This window comes from Mustela lutreola, chromosome 3, assembly GCF_030435805.1.
Source record: "Mustela lutreola isolate mMusLut2 chromosome 3, mMusLut2.pri, whole genome shotgun sequence".
In the NCBI taxonomy this organism is placed as follows: domain Eukaryota; kingdom Metazoa; phylum Chordata; class Mammalia; order Carnivora; family Mustelidae; genus Mustela; species Mustela lutreola.
The window spans coordinates 115684801-115705055 of record NC_081292.1 but is presented as its reverse complement, the minus strand read 5'-3'; the positions used below and the strand labels follow the sequence as shown (position 1 = coordinate 115705055).

The window sequence follows — 20255 nt, the reverse complement described above, 5'->3', positions numbered from 1 at the left end:
CTGACCTTCCTACCCCTACCAGAAGGAAGCCTTTTTTTTTTTTTTAAAGATTTTATTTATTTATTTGAGAGAGTGAGAGAGAGAGAGAGAGAGAGAGAGAGAACATGAGCGAGGGAGTGGAAGAAGCAGCAGCAGGCTCCCTGCTGAGCAGGGAGTCCCATCCGGGACTTGATCCCAGGTCTCTGGGATCATGACCTGAGCTGAAGGCAGACTCTTAACCAACTGAGGCACCCAGGCACCCCAGAAGGAAACCTTTTCTAATAAATTAGATCTTTGCAAAAATGAAATAAACTTCCAGTGAACGGTGAGTATCATGGAACATTGCAAGCAGGTGTTAAACAGTAATTTTTATAAAGATAGCTTTAGAGATATGTAACAGAAGAGTTACATACTGGGTAGCTTTAGCTATATAAAATCCCTAAAGTACCCAAACAATTCTCAATTATTTTAAGTTCAACTCTTATCAAATCAATTTTGAGGGGCGCCTAGCTGGCTCAGTCAGTAGAGAACACAACTCTTGATTTCAGGGTCATGAGTTCAAGCTCCACTTTGTGCATGCAACCTACTTTAAAAATAATAATAATAATTTTGAGGGATATTTCATACCTAGGTGAGTGAGTTTTGTGAAAGTTCTGCCAGATGATGTGATGAACTGATTAAGAACACTTTTCACTGGAAGTACAACTAGCAGACTATCATCATTTAAGTTAGGCTTCACAGATCAACGTGATCCCTAGTATCAGTAAAGAGAAGTTCAGCTACATAAGGGACATAAAAGATCCAAGGAAATAATGTTCACTAATGTTTTTGAAGAAGGAATAAAGTATTAATATTTGCATCTGACCAGAAACCTGATCTGACCAGAAACCTGATGTAAAAATATACAATTAAAAACTTCTGGTGAGGGCGCCTGGGTGGCTCAGTGGGTTAAGGCCCCTGCCTTCGGCTCAGGTCATGATCCCAGGGTCCTGGGATCGAGCCCCTCGTCAGGCTCTCTGCTCAGTGGAGAGCCTGCTTCCTCCTCTCTCTCTCTGCCTGCCTCTCTGCCTACTTGTGATCTCTATCAAATAAATAAATAAAATCTTTAAAAAAAAAAAAACTTCTGGTGAGAGAGCAAAGGGAAACAAATGGGACAGAAACATATACATACTTAACTTTTTTAAGTATTTCTCAAAACACATACAGAATGAAGCGGTACTTAAAGCTTGTCAAAGTTTTTGAAAAAAATTTACACACATACCTGGAACTCTGTAAAATATATGTGATTACTATAAAACAACTGTCATACTCAAGAATTGTAATACTGACACTATTTTTTAAGATATAGTCCATACTAAAATTGTCCCAATCATATCCTTTTTGGCTATTTTGTTTTGGTCAGGGATCCAATCAAGGATTTTGCATTGCATTTAGCTGTTATGTCACTTTAGTCTTCCTTAATTTAAACAGCTACCAATCTTTGTTTTGCCAAGCATGATACTGACTTTTTGGGTCTAAGCCAGTTACTTTGCAAAATATGGCTCAGTTCGGAAATATGAGACTGTTCCTGCACGTGTTGACTTATGTTAAACACTTCAGATAGGAATGGAATGCAGGTGATAATATATTCTGTTGAATGTATCATACCAGGAGACACCTGCCATCAGTTTGGTATGATCACTTCAGTGAGATGGGTGTCAACTTACGCCCATAAGGAATATTTCTCTAAATGGAAGACCCTCATCTGGCTTTGCTCTCTAACAGCTCCTCGACTTAAACCCTAATTTTCTTCCTCCGGAGAAAGAGGTAAGATACGGAGGTAAGTCCTCCGTATCTCTGTGGTAGTGTTTTTATGGAACACCAAGGATGTTCTAAGTACCGTCCGTTTAGCCTTATTGCTCTCAGTCGTAAAATATAAGCCACGTTAATTCTAAAAATCAAACAAAATGAAGATTTGGGGTGGGGAAGGAGACAATTCAGAACCAAAAGTGTTGAGGTGTCAAGGAACTCAAAGGCAAAATCCCGAACAGGCAGCTACCTGAAGCACACTCATCTGGATAGGGTGGCAATAGCTGACCCCTGAACATGGGTCCGAACTATGCAGGTCCACTCACAGATGAGCTTTTTACAGTACAGTGTTATAAATGTGTTTTCTCTTCCTTACGATATTCTTAGTAACATCTTATTATCTCCAGCTTACTTTAAGAATATGATATATAACACACAAAATATATGTTAATCAAGTGTTTATGTTACTGGTGTAGCTTCCAGTCAACAGCAGGCTAATGATAATCAAGTTTTGGGGGAGTGAGACGTTAAAAGTATATTTTTTACTACACAGGGGAGATGCAATGTTAAGGCACCAACCCCTGTATTGTTCAAGGGCCAACTGTTTTACTATAGAGAAGAGTAGAAAGAGGTAACATAGTAAATAAATGTTAACAAACTAAACAAAATTATTTTAATTAGTTGTTCTTTAGCATTAGCACACTAAAAACCTAACTGCATACTGTTTCTTTGAACATTCATAGTCAATTACATCTTTCTTTCACATAACTACATTAATGTTTCTACATACTCAATAAAATTACCAAACTGCCACTTTCATCTGGATCCCAGAGAAAACTGACAATATCAATACAAACTCACAATCTTTGATTTGAAGATATCCAGCAGACCTGATAAATGAGTGTACTGATTTGGCACTTTCCGAAGATGAACCATTTCAAAATCAGTTCGGACACCATGACCCTGACATTCGCCCACATACATTCTTCGCCATTTGTGATGAATTTGCACAAAAAGTGGCACCTGGCTGTAAGACATAATTAAATAGGAATAGACTTTAAGTTCATTAAACACTGAGTAATTCCTAAAACTAAAGATTTCCCCATTATTTTAATCTCAAATATTTAAAAACACTAAGCAAGGATCACTCATGAGACTTATATTTATAAGAGACACTGTGAGTTTCTTTTCTCCTTACACTAATAAGCTTAAGAAATGATCATCTAATGGCACTTTATATTCAGAAAATTGTTTTATAATAGCTGAAAGTTAAAAAAGGCACAATGAAAATTTTCTTGAATAAAAACGATCATACTGAGATAGGGAAACTGAAGGACTCCATAAAAATCTTTTTTCTCCTTTTCCTGCTTCTATTCTTCTAGGAGCTGCACCCCTACTTTACACATGCCTCAGTAGTTTATGTCCTCCTTATAAGAGACAGGGAGTTAGTGATTTCTCTAGAATAGATAACATTTAAGGAAGGACCAGGTGAGAATGACCAGACAAAGCTATCAGATGCACATTCTGGACCACTAGCACTAGGCATCTTCATGCCAAGACACCCTGGCTCCAAGGAATAACACAGGGCCCTCACATTTGTTCTAGCCAGTTCCTGGATGCCTAAGAGGGCACATACACCAGACCATGATCCTCAACAGAAACCCCAGACCCCAGCAAAGATGAGACTTCCTCCTTTTCTGAGTCTCTCAGATACTCTCCCTGCACTCTCTCTATGCCTTTAATAAACACTGCTTTCATCTCCTGCTAGCTCACCTTTGATTTCTATCCTGCACACATCCAGGGAACCCCCTCAGATGGTCCTGAGGGACCCTCTCTGGGTCCAGATCAAGCCTGCCAGCATCAGTATCATATCAGCCTTTCAAAGGCAAAATAAAATTTGATCCACAGATATGAAACAATACAAATCAAACCAGCATTAGTGGTATTTTTTACTTTATCATTTGAAGATAGAGCCAATCCTTATTATTCACAGATTTGCATATTTGCAAATAAGCCTACTTCCTAAAATTTATCTGTAAGCCCAAAATCAATACTCTAAGCACTTTCAGTCATTTGCCGACATACACAAAGCCGCAAAAAGTTTGAGTCATCTGATATGGGCAATCTCATTTGAGGCTGACAAGGGTCCATTTTTAAGTGTGAAAATTAGATTTTGTAAAATTTAAATAAACTAAACATTTGAAAGCAAAACATAAAAAGAGCACAATTTACTCTTCATTTCAATTATTCATTGGTTATTTCAGTAAATTTCCCTTTAGAAATGCACTCACTAAAGCTTTTGAGTTTACCCTTCTATATGATATTCTAATATAATAATGCACAAGTAGGAACAATAAGAATTTACTTTTTTAAAAATCTAACTTAGGAACCATTTTCCTTCATAAATTAAAATTTAAAAGTTTTTAATCCATTGTCTAGGTTTTTCAAAATGTCCACCTACCAGCCAGTGTTTCCCAAAGCAATAGACACAGAACTCAGAAGAAGATTGCACTTAGATTCACTGAGAACTGCATCATGGTTTGCAGCAGGGGCAATCACCACAAATTCCCGTAGTCCATACCTTTAAAAAAAGAATTACTGCCATTAAACAGAAAACTTCAGAATACAAAACCATTGTTTGAAAAGCCTGAAAAAATCTCCCTGAGGTTTAGCAAGTCATGTCTAAGATACATGTTTCTCTTTTTTTTCAATGGCAACTGAACTGACAAATAACATGAATTTCCTTCATTTAGTAAAAGACTTTCATTGGTCACCTAATTCCTCTCAATTCTTGAAAAATTAAAAGCAATTTGCTGAAATCACAAAAGAAAAAGCATTAACAGTTCTGCCTTAAAGTTAAGTTTCCAAGACTGAAATCTTGCTTTAATTAGCCGATAGCGTTAAGTCCACTGACATGGAAAGATTCCCCAAATGGGAGAAGATAATTATCAGCCATCATGTATTTGTGCTAACTAAATGTGAAAACACGGTTTACTCAATTAAGGGATTATTATTATATTGTTGTTTTTTGTTTTGTTTTGTTTCTTAACAGAAGGGGAAAGAGGGTGGGGGAGCAGCAGAGAAAGGGGGAGACAATTTTAAGCAGGCTCCACCCCCAGCACTGAGCCTGAAGCAGGGTTCAATCTCCCAACCCTGAGATCATGACCTGAGCCAAAATCAAGAGTCAATGCTTAAATGACTGAGCCACGCTGGTGCGCCAACAAATTCTTATATTCTTTTGCTCAATAACAGCTGATGGGAGTCACAAAATAATAAGAGAATGGCTTATATTGGTACAGTATCTTACAAAAATGAAAACCTCTTATTTAGTTATCAAGTCCTTTAAATACCACAAATTTGTGGCCAAACTTTACAAAAATATAAAAGGTCATATTAGTGATTTTGCCTATTGAAAATTCCTATTCCAGTCACTCCTAAATGTATTTTTATCTAATATTTTTAAAATTAAATTATGAAAGGCATTACCCATTTGCCTAATTTATTTTAACGCTGGATATGTAGAGTTGTGAAGGCTTATTTTTACAAATGTTCTCAAGAAATCCCACAAACAGGGGCGCCTGGGTGGCTCAGTGATTTAAAGCCACTGCCTTCGGGGGCAGGTCATGATCCCAGTGTCCTGGGATAGAGCCCCACATTGGGCTCTTTGCTTAGCAGGGAGCCTGCTTCCTCCCCTCTCTCTCTCTGCCTGCCTCACTGCCTACTTGTGATCTCTGTCTCTCAAATAATTGAATAAAATCTTGGGGGAAAAAAAAAAAGAAATCCCACAAACAGTGATAAAGATAAATAAACACAGTCCAACCTATAATCTATTTATTGTTTAGATGACAAAAATTTAGTTCATCTTCTCATCTTGCCTCCGTTCTTCTACTCCTGAAATAAAAAATTAGTTATACAGAAATGGCATTAAATACTGGAAAGAATCCAGAGCTATGAATTTTTCAGATGAACCTTGAAGACTTGATGCTAAGTGAAATAAGGCAGTCACAAAAGGTTGAATACCATATGATTACACTTACATGAGTTACACAGAGTAGTCAAACTTACAGACAAAACACAGAACAGTGGTTACAGGGCCTGGCAGAGGAAGCGTTGAGCTATCATTTAATGGGTACAGAGTTTCAGTATGGGATGCTTGAAAAGCTTTGGAGATGAATACTCGTGATGGCTGCACAAAAATATTAATGTACTCAATACCAGTATACAGTTAAAAAAATGGCTAAAACAGTAAATTTTGTTGTTTTACCATAACAAAAAAATGAGCAAAACTGATACATATTTTAAAGAATAAGAAATATCAACAGATAAGAATTCTATTCAAAGATGTTCAACTACTGGTGATTAGGAAAATAAAATTAAAAGAGATAATCACTGTTTACCAATTTAATTGGCAAAAAAATATAAAATATTGGTTAAGATCCAGTATCAACAAGAGTTTGGGACATGACACAGATGGTGGTATAAACCTTTAAAACATTTGGAGAACAAAAAGGCAGACTATATCAAAATGTAAAATTCACAAACTTTGAACTAATTATATTTCTTTGTATCTATTTTACAAAACCATTCATACAAATGCACAAAGCTATACAGGCATACCTTGAAGATACTGTGGGTTCAGTTCCAGACTACCACAATAAAGCAAATATCAAAATCAAGCATGTATAATGACTTTTTCAGTTTCACAATGCATATAAAAATTTTTTCTATACTATACTGTAGTCTATTAAGTATGCCAACAGCATTATGTCAAAAAAATTATAAATATCTCGGGATGCCTGGGTGGCTCAGTTGGTTAAGCGGGTGCCTTCGGCTCAGGTCATGATCCCAGCGTCCTGGAATCAAGTCCCACATCGGGCTCCTTGCTCCACAGGGAGCCTGCTTCTCCCTCTGCCACTCTGTCTGCCTGTGCGCGCGCTCTCTCTCTCTCTTTGACAAATAAATAAATAAATAATCTTTTTTTTAAAGTATAAATATCTTAAGTAAAAAATACTTTATTACTAACAAATGCTAACAATATTCTGAGATTTCAGCAATCACAGATTACAAAAACAGAGAATAATGAAAAAGTTTGAAATACTACAGGAACTATCAAAATATGACAGAGACCAGAAGTGAATACCAGAAAAATAGACTTGCAGAAATAGACTTGCTCAACCCAGGGTTTCTACAAACTTTCAATTTGTAAAAGAGGCAGAATCTACAAAATACAATAAAACAAAGCACAAAAATGAGGTATACCTTTATGTGTAATGATGCTCATTGTAACAGTTTAACTGTAAAAACTAAAAACAACCTAAAATGGGAAAAAAAAATGGGTAATTACAGAACACTCTCATACTACATGATACTACATGATACTTGACAGTCATTAAAAAAATAACAAGGTATGGGGTGCCTGGGTGGCTCAGTGGGTTAAGCCTCTGCCTTCAGCTCAGATCATGATCCCAGGGTCCTGGGATCAAGCCCCACATGGGGCTCTTGGCTCAGCAGGGAGCCTGCTTTCCCCTCTATCTCTGCTTGCCTCTCTGCCTACTTGTGATCTCTCTTTCTGTGTCAAATAAATAAAATATTTTTCAAAAAAAATAACAAGGTATGAAAAAAGTTTACTGACATAAAAGCAATCATGAAACGGTAAGACAAATGTATATCAGAATATGCACTGCAGAATCTATGAAAAAATGTCACAACTCAAAAAAGCACAAAAACATATACATGTAACACATACTCATAAAATAGCCAGATGGACATATCCCATATTTCTCATGATTTCCTGCTTGGCTACCCAAAATTAGTAAGTATGAGATGTTTAAGCCCCCTTTTTTATGGGTGTATAAAAGGAGGGATCGGGGGGAGAGAATGGGAAAAATGAAGAGGGAGTGAAATAGTAAGGTAAGTTTCATTAATAAATCTTTATGTATCCTACAATATCTACTCTAATAATTTAAGTTTATGAGGCACTCAAACATATCAACATAAGTAAAAATTCCACTATGGTAATTTTTTTTTTAAGATTTTATTTATTTATTTGAGAGAGAGACAGTGAGAGAGAGCATGAGCAAGGAGAAAGTCAGAGGGAGAAGCAGACTCCCCGTGGAGCTGGGAGCCCGATGCGGGACTCGATCCCGCAAATCCGGGATCATGACCTGAGCCGAAGGCAGTCGTCCAACCAACTGAGCCACCTGGGCGTCCCACCACTATGGTGATTTTTAATAACAGAACTGTTTTATCTAACAGATTACACATGTTCATGCTAAATACTAAATGTAAATATAAATGTGCCTTCGTATCACATTCTCCAACTGAGAAAGGTAGTACAATCATTCATTTTTATCTATTTTGTTCTAAAATACATTTTCCTTTCTTGCTCCAATAAAGACTGAAAGTAACAACGAATAACCAATATTTGTTGTGCCTGTTATTTATTTTGCATAGGAAAATCATAAAAACACACCACCAACTCTGACTGCTACCCTTTTACATCTGTTACATGTAGAGTTTCTTTCTTATTTTAGAAATAAATATATTCAGGGACAGCTGGGTGGCTCAGTCAGTTAAGTGTCCAACTCTTGCTTTGGGCTCAGGTCATGAGGGTTGTAAGACTGAGCCTCATGTCAGGTTCTGTGCTGGGTGTGGCACCTGCTTAAGATTCCCTCCCTCTTTCCTCCTGTCCCTCCTCCACAAAAAAAGAGAGAAAGAAATATATTCAGAGCTTCTTCAAATAGTGTAAAGAATATATGCATAAAACACTGGAGCACCAAAAACAGTAATGATAAATAAAAAGATTTCTTGGGACATAATTATTTCTAACATGTACAATATACCTGAGAAAATGGAAGTGTTCGAGAGAGAATTTCTTTTTTCAATTTCATCCTCCCAGACATCCTGGGATATTGCAATCTGTACCTTTAACTTATAATCTATTCAGATTAATTCTGGTAAAACCTAGCAATTTTACACAGTATAGCTCCATTTCCTCCCCTCTTCCTTTGTGTGATACTGCCATATACCTTACCCTTACCCATGTTATAAACCCAACAGTACAATTACAAGAGCTTTGTTAGTTAAAAGAATATCCCTTTTGTATTTACTAGAGTTTTTCCAATGCTCTTCATTCCTTCCTATATATCCAAGTTACTATCTAATACTGACTATAAGGTAGGTCTCCTGGCAATAAATTCTCTGCTTTTGTTTATATAACAATGTTGTTATTTCATCTTTATATTTTGAAAGAGTTTTGTGGGAAATAGAATTCTTGGCTAGCAATTTTTTCTTTCAATACAGTTTTTTCTTTCAATACTCAGTATGTCACTGCATTGCCCTCTAGCCTCCAATGTTTTTGTCAGCAAACAGTATTTATCTTTTGTATATGACAAGTCATTTTTCTCCTGCTGCTTTTAAGATTCTCTTAGCTTTGGGCTTCAGCAAGTTGACAATAATACGTCTAGATTTGGTTTGCTGTGTTTATCCCACCTGGGATTCACTGAGAGTCCTGGGTCCATAAATAAGCATTTTTTCATCAAATCTAAGAAGTTTTCAGTCATTATTTCTTTGAGTATTTTCCCCCTCCCCTTTCTCTCTCTTCATCTGGAACACCCATTATTACCTGTATGCTTTGGAACACCTGATATTGACCCACAGATATCCTGTTCATTTTTATCTATTCTGCTTCTTTCTGTTTTTTGGATTGGAAAACTTCTATTAATCTTTCAAATCCAACTCTTTCTTCTGACTTCTCAGATCTGCTTTTGAGCTTATCTGGTGAAAATTTATTTCAGTTATACTTTTAAACTCTAAGATTTCCATCTGGCTCTTCATTATAGTTTACTGAGATTTCCAATTTGACTCATTGGTAGCATATTTTTAATTCTCTGAATATATTTCCTTCAATTTTTTTTAACATACTTATAACCACTTTGAAGTTACGGCTCAATCCCATCAAGAGTCCAGTTTCTGCTAACTTTTTTCCACTTACATATGGATCACATTTTTCCTGTGTGACCCTGTATACCTAGTAATTTGTTGTTGAAAACTACATTAAAATAATACAGTAAAACCAAGTGTAACTTTTCTGAGGGTTCTTTGCCTGTATCTAGTAACTTGTCAAGATTTAAACTGTACAATCTGTCTTTTCCAAGATATTCAACTATTGGTGTCTCTATTCAACTATTTTATTTTTCTTAGCCTGGCTCCCTGGGGTTACCCATTGTCAATACTGCTTTGCAGTAAGACAGTAACTGAGGTAAAGAATATGCTCAAACACTAGAGACTATAAGACTTTCATTTTCTGCTGACTGATCTGGTGGGAAGAGGTGTAGGTGCATTTAATGTTGCAACCAGTTCTTAAGTTTGGGTTTTCTTACATCTCTCCTGCACATACATAGTTTTCCTATGATACAGGGAAGTGTAGAAAGTATATTCAACTTTCCTATGGCTCTCATACATATAGTATGTCTCTATTAAATTTCTGACTAACCCACCAAATGCCTTGAACTAGAACTACAATCTCAGCTTAGTTCAGATACAGCTTTTCCTCATTCATCCGTGCTCAATCAAGTCCACTACTCTTAGATGGCAGAGCTACAGGTTTTTGCCCTTTACCCAGATCAAGTCTGCTCATCTGCCAACAAAACAGTGGTTTTCATGACCAGTCTAGACTGGAAAGCCACAGTTCTCACCAACACAGACTGGGGAAAAGACAGGCAGTGGTATAAACAGTCACAGGCAAAAGGGCCAGAGTATCCATCTATCTTATAAGAAACACCAGAGATTTAAAAAAAAAAAAAAAATGCTTCTCAATTTGTTGTCTGCCTTTGGGTAATTTTCAGTACCCTGAAATAGTTGTTTTGCCAATATTTTCCAGTTTTATGCTTTTTTTTCTTTTTGCAGAAAAGGAACTGCCAACTATGTTATGTCACCATCACTAGAAGTCTTCTGAACATTTCTGCTTTTGAAAGAGTAAGAACATCTTACAGGCCTTTAGAGCTACTCTAAAATACCATTCTCTCAAAACTATCAGGTCCTTTTGCACATATCTTTTTCTAAAGCCACCAAAAAAATGCATTAAAATCATAAAAATAAATACATATTTTTTAAAAGCCATCATAATTATTCAACTATACAATTTATAAGATTGTGGGCCATTTCTTTACATTGTTGCTGCTATTCCCTTAAAGTGTGGTTGAGCTGAAAGTCCAAAAACTAGGCTAGACAAAGGCAAAACCACAGACACAAAAATCATCATGAGTTAAATCCAGCTATACTTTCAGTGTATTTTTCCAATCTCCCACATATATAGCACTTACAGCCCCACTTTTTGTGTTGTTCTCATACTCCTGCTATAACAAATGAACACAAAATTGGTGGCTTAAAACAAACTTATTATCTTATAATTCTATAGGTCAGAAGGGCAACAAAAGTCTCAGCATGCTAAAATCAACAGGTCAGCAAGGTTGTGTTCCTTTTGGAAGTTTCAAAAGCTGGAATTCATGCCTTCCCTTTCCCTGTTTCTAGAGGCTCCCCTCATTCCTTAGTTCCTGGCTACCTTCTTCAAACCCAGCAATAGCAGGTCAAGTTCTCATGTTACACCACTCAGACACTGACTCTCTTCTGCCTTTTCTCCACATTAAAATACTCTTATGGAAAGCCTGGGTGGCTCAGTCAGTTAAGCGTCCAACTCTTGAGTCAGAGTCTAGATTCTGGCTCAGGTCTTGAGCTCAGGGTTGTGATAGCCCAGTGTTGGGCTTTACACTTGGCATGAACCCTGCTTAAGATTCTCTCTCTCTCTCTGCCACTATCCTCCCCAATCCCCCAGCACACACACTCTCTCTCTCTAAAACAAAACAAAAAAAAGAACCCTTGTAATTACACTGGGCCCACCCAGATATTCCAAAATAAATCTTCCAATCTTAAACACAGCTAATTAACAACCCTAATTCCATCTGTTCCCTTGATCCCTTCTGGCCATATAACCTAAATTCACAGGTTTTAGGATGTGGACATATGTCAGTTGTAGAGAGGTTCATTATCCCGCCTACGATTCCTTCTTATTAAAACCTCGGCTCAGTAAAGATCTCACAAATTTATATTTGGGCATAAATGTCTCCTAGGTTAACATCTATATCATTTCCAGGACTACTTATTTTATAAGGAGTAACAATCAAGGGAATAAATCTCTCTCTACTTATGGTTTCAGGAATCTACCATCAGAAAAATAGCCAACAATCACATCATTAACATCAATTATCTTGCCTATACCATAAAAACTGATCAATCCCACGTATCTTTTAAAGATTCGTTTTATAAAATACCCTTAAAAAATTTAAACAGGCTTAGAGCTTACTGGCAGTTGCACAATATAAAAAGTGACATTACAAGATTTCAAAATAGATGCAGATAGATGAACTATCAAAACAGTATTGCCATAAATGCCAAAACTTTATTTTGTAAAGTTTGATTTTAAATGTGTTTTGGGTTTTTTAAAAAGATTTTTAGTTTATTCATTTGAGAGAGAGAGGGAGCAATCAAGAACACGAGCGGGGGCAAGGGGGTAGTGGGGAGGGGAAGGTTAGAGGAAGAAGGAGGAGCAATCTCCCCACTGAGCAAGAAAGCCCAATGGGGGACTTGACCCCAAGATCCCAGGACCATGACCTGGGCCAAAGGCAATCACTTAACCAATTGAGCCACCTAGATGCCCCCAAAATATAAGTTAATCATAGATTAATTTTATCTCATTTCAACAGGGTCAACCCATACTAATTGTATATGTATAGTATAAATGAATATTTTGCATAATAGTTATCAAATTTTCAATGTCATTGTTTTAGTATTAATTTCAGTTTTTTTTTTAAAAGGAAATGTTTATAGATGAACACTTCTGTGTATGTTATTCTTCAGGTGCTAAGAAGCATGACTGATTATTTATAACCTTGAAAATTGTGAAATTTTAGTTTGCAACAGTTATAATCTCAAAATTCTATTTAAAAAACAAGTTCAAGAACATTATGGAGGCACCTGGATGGCTCAGTCAGTTAAGTGTCTGCCTTCAGCTCAGGTCATGATCCCAGGATCCTGGATGGAGCCTGCTTCTCCCTCACCCACTCCCCCTGTTTGTGTGCTCTCCCTCACTCTCTTGCTCTGCCATATAAATAAAATCTTTTAAAAACATTATGGAAAAAAAATAAGAACATTATGAAATCTTCTTAAGATGCCCACTTCAGGGGGCGCCTGGGTGGCTCAGTGGGTTAAAGCCTCTGCCTTCAGCTCCGGTCATGATCCCAGGGTCCTGGGATCGAGCCCCGCATCGGGCTCTCTGTTCAGCAGGGAGCCTGCTTCCTCCTCTCTCTCTTTCTGCCTGCCTCTCTGCCTACTTGTGATCTCTACCTGTTGAATAAATAAATAAAATCTTTAAAAAAAAAAAAAAAAAAGATGCCCACTTCATATTAGGCCCAAAATACACAGATACCCTCTCATCTTTTGTCATTCTCAACCCTCTGTTGCTACACTCCAGGCTTAACAAACAAACTACCTGCATGTTTAAAATTTCTAATTTAAGCATTAACATCTTCACTAATGCTTTTGTTCTGCCTTGAGTATTTTTTTATCTAAATTCACCTGGCTTATTCTCACTTGTCTCTCGGGATTCAAGTGAGGTAATACCTCCTCCAAAAACAATTTCCTGACTTAACCTATATTATAAAGAGACACTTCATGGGGCGCCCGGGTGGCTCAGTGGTTAAGCCTCTGCCTTCGGCTCAGGTCATGATCTCAGGGTCCTTGGATCTAGCCCCACATCAGGTTCTCTGCTGAACGGGAGCCTGCTTCCCCTTTCTCTCTGCCTGCCTCTCTGCCTACTTGTGATCTCTCTGTCAAATAAATAAATAAAATCTTAAAAAAAAAAAAAAAAAGAAAGAGAAAAAGATACCTCCTGTGAGTATCAAGCCCTGTGCTGTCTTCCATGAGAGCGTTTATCAATACTGCTGCCACTGTTCCCTTATCTAGCCCCCTACTAATCCCAAAGTTTACTGAACCAGGGATCATATTTTATCCTTGGTATCTCAGTATCTCGTTCCCAGTAAATGTTTAAAAATAATGTTTGATGGATAAAAGAAAACACATATGCCTTTAATACGGTTAATTATCAAATAAATATTGAAAGTCTGACTGCTGGCCTAATCTTTTAAGATCAAATTTTTTTAAAAAGGGAAGCAACATGGCTGAATGACATGACATAGACCTCCCCACCAAAACAAACCAAAACACTTTATAAAATGTAACAATACTTTTTTAGATACATAGGTGAACTTCAAAGGAAAAAAAGGAGATAAAAAGGGTAACAGAAACAAAGAGGGAACTGAAAGCCAGAAGCGAGTACATAAGTGACTCTGAAGAAACCCAGGGAGATTATCAACTCTAGGTTACAGGCCCTAAGAGCTAAGAACTAGGGATTGCGATTTAATAGGATAAGCCTTTTAGCTGCTAAAAGCTTATAAATGTGACTCAGAGATGTGTGCAAAACTGACCATGCTCTGATAGATTTAAAAAACTAAGAATTGTAAAAGAAAAGTCTGTTTATGTGTGCAAACACTGTGTACCTTAGCCCAGCAGTGATAATGTGAATTATGTAACTCTTGAGATTGATAAGGTATACCCAGCCCAGGGGAGGTGGTCTCTGGCATGTATCCAGATGGGCTATGTTTAAAATTATCCCAGCCTCAGTAATTATAAATAAAGTGAGATCTGGAAACTATGATTCTATAAGCTTATCACTCAGGTTATAATCATCCACTGTGTCCTTGCTAACAAAGCACCAGGAATAGGAAGCTGCCTATCCTTTCAACAATGTCACCAATCTCTCCACAGACCAGCTCTCTTTTATATCCTTTAGATTTATTCAAGCATTGCACATGGACATTGCATCAACCCAAATCAGTACAGAGGTTGTATTATTTTGAATGGTTCCTCAGGGACACGGGTGTACACACAAGGAACTGGAACTAGGACTTCTACTTAACGCCCACCTAGAAGAGATTACTACTTCAATGAAATGAAAACTCCAGAACCTGATAATTTTAGTGGCAAATTTCACCAAACATTTAAAAAAGATAACACCAATTTTACATCATCTCTGCCAGAACACAGAACAAAATACTTCCCAATTCACAGTATAAGGTCAGTATTTCCCTGATATCAAGATAAAGTACAGTACTCCATTTCTTAGTGGGGGACATGTGCCAAGACTTCCAGTGGGTGCCTGAAACCACAGATAGTACCCAACCTTAAATACACTGCTTTTTCCTATAAACACATATGATGAAGTTTAAGATATACACTAGGCACAGTAAGAAATTATAATATACTGTAATTATAATATACTGAAGAAATAATATACTGTAATAAAAGTTCTATGAGTGTTCTCTCAAAACATCTTATTGTAATCATCCTTCTTGTGATGTGAGATGATAAAAAGCCTACATGGTTAGATCAAGAGAGGTGATGACACAGGCATTGTGGTATAGCACTAGGCTACTACTGACCTTCTGATACATCACAAGATCATTTGTTTCTGGACCGCAGTTGACCTTGGAACTGAAACCATGGAAATTGAAACTGCAGAAGGGGGCAGACAACAGGAACTACTGTTTAGAAGAACTAGAACCAATATTCCTCATGAATATAGGTACTACAGTCCTCAACAAAATAACAGCATTATCACATCTGGCAATATATGTATGTACAAATACAAATTATACCACAAAACGTGGGGTTTATCTTGGGAAGACAAAGGTACTCAGAAATCCAAATATCATATCAATTTACACAGAAAAGGCATTTGACAAAATTGAGCATTCATTCATGATAAAAACTCAACAAACTAGGAATAGAAGGGAATTTTCTCAACCTGATAAAGAGCATCCATGATAAATCTGCAGCTAACAGCACACCTAGTGGTAAAGGACTGAATGTTTTCCCTTTGAGATCAGAACAAGGCAAAAATGTCCACTCTCACTGCCCCCCATTCAATATTTTAATGAAAGTCCTAGCCAGTTTAAAAAGGCAAGAAACAGGGGACCCTGGGTGGCTCATTCAGTTAAGCATCTGCCATTAGCTCAGGTCAATATCTCGGGGTCCCAGGATCGAGCCCAACTTCTCCCACTCCCTCTGCTCCTCCCCATGCTTGTGCTTTCTTGCTCACTCGCTTGCTCTCTCAAATAAATAAACTCCCCAAGAGACCAGCACAAACCCCCCACAAGCACCATGTCTACTGATCATAGAGTTGTGCAAAGCTCCAGCTTCCGTGGGAATCAGGTCTCTTAACAAGTAGACAAGAGCACACCTAGTTAAAATTCACCATACTCTGGCAAAGATCCAAACACTCCGCCTTAGGCAACAAGAAACTCTGCAGAGGACTGACCTGAGGGAAAGAGCAGTCAAAATACAGTGGCAATGTACACATAGCATACAACGGAGACACTTCCTGAAGCCACCAGGCTCGGAACAGTACGTCACCTCTTCTTCATAAAACCCTAACTCTCAGAAGCAGGAAACATAACAGGCTTTCCTAACACACAGAAGATAGAGACCTAGACAAAGTGCCAAGACAAAGGAATTCAGCCCAAAAGAAAGAACAGGAAAAGGTCATCATCAGGATCTAAACAGATATAAGTAATACGCCTTATCCAGAATTTAAAGGAACAATCGTAAGGATACTAGCTGGGCTTGAGAAAAGCACAAAAGACAACAAGGAGTCCCTCATTACAGACATAAAAGACCTAAAAACTAGTTAGGCTAAAGTGAAAAAAAGCAAAAACCAAGGTTCAAAACCAACTGGATGTAATGAACACAAGGATGGAAAAATCAGAGGAACAAATAAGTGACACAGTAGATAAAATTATGGAAAATAATGAAGGTAAGAAGAAGAGGGAAAGACAAATATTGATCACAAATGTAAATTTAGGGAACTCAGTGGCTCCATAAAGCATAATGACATTTATATCACAGGTATGATAAAGAAGAAAGGGAAGAAGAGAGGGAAAAGGTATCAGAAGGTTTACTGGAGAAAATGATAGCTGAAAACCTCCCTAATCTGAGGAAGGAAAAGACGTTCAAATCCAGGAGGCACAGAGAACTCCCAACAAAATCAACAAAGGCAGGGCAACACCAAGAAATACCATAGCTAAATTTGCAAAATATAAAGAAAAAATCCTAAAAGCAGCAGGACAAAAACATTGGTTTTATGGTTTACTAATGGTTATATGTATTTGTAAATACATATAAACAAGGGAAGACAAGTAAGGTTAGCAGCACATCTTTCCAGAGACACTGGCAGTTCAGAAGGGTCTGGCATGATATACTCAATGTGCTGAACGGGAAAAATACTCAACCAAGAATACTCTATCCAAGCAAGGCTGTCATTCAGAACAGAAAAAAAAGATAGTTTCCAAAATAAACAAAAACTAAAGGAGTTTTTGATCACTAAACCAGCCCAGAAAGAAATATTAAAGGGAACTCTTTGAGTGGGAAAGACCAAAAGCAACAAACACTAGAAAGGAACAGAAAATCTCTAGAAACAACAAGCAATAAAATGGCACTAAATTCACATCTATCAATAATTACTCTGAATGTAAATGGACTAAATGCTCCAATCAAAACACTTAGGATATCAGAATGGATTAAAAAAAAATCCATCTACACACTGCCTACAGGAGATTCATTATAGACCTAATGACACTGGTAAATTGAAAATGAGAGGACAGAGAACAATTTATCATGATAACAGACATCAAAAGAAAGTCATATCAGACAAACTAGATTTTAAATAAAAGACTGTAACAAGAGATGAAGACTATATAATAATAAAGGGGACAATCCAACAAGATCTAACAAGTGTACATATGCCAAGCTGGAACACCCAAACACATATAACCATTAGTAAACATAAAGGAACTCATTGATAATAATACCATAATATAGGAGGGAACTTTAATACCTCACTTACATCAATGGACAGATCATCTAAGCAGAAATTCAACAAGTTAACACTTAAGACAGAAATCAGAGGAAACAAAGAAATGGAAAAACATTCCATGCCCATGGAGATCGTAAGAAAAATAATTGTTAAAGTGTCTATTACCACCAAATGCAATCTACAGAGTTGATGGAATCACTATCAAAATACCACCAACATTTTCCATAGAGCAGTCCATTGTTCATAGAACAAAGAATCCTAAAAATCCTAACAGACCCCAAAAAGCCAAAACAATCTTGAAAAAGAAAAGCAAAGCTGGTGGCATCACAATTCCATACTTCAAGTTATATTACAAAGTTGTAGTAATCAAGAGAGTATGCTACTGGCACAAAAATAGACACAAAGGGGGCGCGTGGGTGGCTCAGTTGTTAAGCACCTACCTTTGGCTCAGGTCATGATCCCAGTGTCCTGGGATCAAGCCCCCATCAGGTTCCCTGCTCAGTGGGAAGCCTGCTTCTCCCTCTCCCACTCCCCCTGCTTATGTTCCCTCTCTCACTGTCTCTCTCTCTGTCAAATAAATAAATAAAATCTTAAAAAAAAAATAGACACACAGATCAATGGAATAGAACAGAAAACCCCAAAACGGACTCAATAACTATACAGTCAACTCATCTTCGACAAAGGAAGAAAGGATATCCAATGAAAAGAAGACAGACTCTTCCTACCACAAATGGTGTTGGGAAAACTGGTCAGCAATACACAGAAAAATGAAACTGACCACATTATATACCATACATTAGGATAAATTCAAAATGGATAAAAGACCTAACGTGAAATAGGAAACCATCAAAATCCAAGAGGAAATAGGCAGCAACCTCTTCGATATCAGCAGTAGCAACATTTTCCTAGATATGTCTCCTGAGGGACAGAAAACAAAAGCAAAAATGAAACAAAAAGTAAAAAGGGACTTCATCAAGTGAAAGATTATGCACAGTGAAGGAAACCATCAACAAAACTAAAAGGCAACCTTCAGAATTAGAGAAGAAATTGCAAATGACATGTGATAAAGGGCTAGTATTCATAATCTATAAAGAACTTTTCAAATTCAACACCCCAAAATAAATAATTTAAGAAATAGACAGAAGAGGGGTGCCTGGGTGGCTCAGTTGGTTATGCATCTGCCTTCGGCTCAAATCATGATCCCAGGGTCCTGGGATAGAGCTCCACATCTGGATACCCTGCTTGGCGGGAAGCCTGCTTCTCCCTCTGCTGCTCCCCCTGCTTGTGCTCTCTCTCTCAAATAAATAAAATCTTTAAAAAAAAAAATAATCTGACATCCAATTCCTACATTAAAAAAAAAAAAAAAAGCTGAAGAAATGGGCAGAGGACATGAATAGACATTTTCGCAAAGAAGGCATACAACTGTCTTAACAGATACATGAAAAGATACTCAACATCATTCATCATCAGGGAAATACAAATCAAAACTACAATGAGATATAACCTCATACCTGTCCAAACAGCTAAAAAAACCACCACACAAAAGAACAGATGTTGGTGAGGATACAGAAAAAAAGGAACTCACTTACACTACTGGCAGGAATGCAAACTGATATAGTCACTCTGGAAAACAGTACGGAGATTCCTCAAAAAGTTAAAAACAGAACTACACTATAATCTAACAACTACACTACTAGGTATTTACCCATTTCAAAGGGATACATGCACCTATGTGTTTATAGCAGCATTATCAACAATAAGCAAATTATGGACAGAGCCCAAATGTCCAATGACTGATGAATGGATAAAGAAGTTGTGGTATAGGGGCACCTGGTGGCTCAGTCAGTTAAGCATCTGCCTTCGGCTTAGGTCAAGTTCCCAGGGTTCTGGGATCAAGTCCTGTATCAGGCTCCTTGCTCAGCAGGGAGCCTGCTTCTCCCTTTCCCTCTATCTGCCTGCCAAATAAATAAATATTTTTAAAAAAAGAAATTATAGGGTATAAACACACACAAACAGGAATATTAGCCATAAAAAGGAATGCAATCTTGACATTTGCAATGACTTAGATGGAGCTAGAGTGTATTTCACTAAGTACAGTCAGTCAGAGAAAGGCAAATACCACATGATTTCACTCATATGTGGAATTTAATAAATTCCACATTCCAAATTAATAAAGGAAAAAGATGAACATGGGGGAGGAGGAGAAAAGGAGAGAAGAAAACCACAGAACAGACTCAACCATAGAGAACAAACTTAGGATTGCTGGGGAGGAAGTTGGCAAGGGTATGGGTTAAGAGGATAATGGGTATTAAGGTGAGCACTTGTTGTGATGAGCAATGGGTGTTATATGTAAGTGATGAATCACTAAATTCTACTCTTGAAACTAACATTACACTATATATCAATTGACTGGAATTTAAATAAAAATCTGGAGAAAAAAATCTGATAAAACATATACAGGATTTACATGCTGAAAACAGTAAGACACTAATAAAAGAAATCA

At 37.2% G+C, this 20255-nt stretch overlaps 1 protein-coding gene across 3 annotated transcripts in view; it reads right to left on the bottom strand.

Annotated features, from left to right (window-relative positions):
- RAB3GAP1 (RAB3 GTPase activating protein catalytic subunit 1) overlaps positions 1-20255 on the bottom strand; it is a 115484-nt gene that overhangs the window by 56358 nt on the left and 38871 nt on the right. For all 3 annotated transcript variants that reach the window (XM_059166715.1, XM_059166716.1, XM_059166717.1), the window contains 2 exons: positions 4229-4348; positions 2629-2794 (listed from right to left, as the gene is read on the bottom strand). In XM_059166715.1, coding sequence (XP_059022698.1) covers positions 2629-2794; positions 4229-4348 — 286 coding nt within the window. The remainder of the gene's footprint in view (positions 1-2628; positions 2795-4228; positions 4349-20255) is intronic.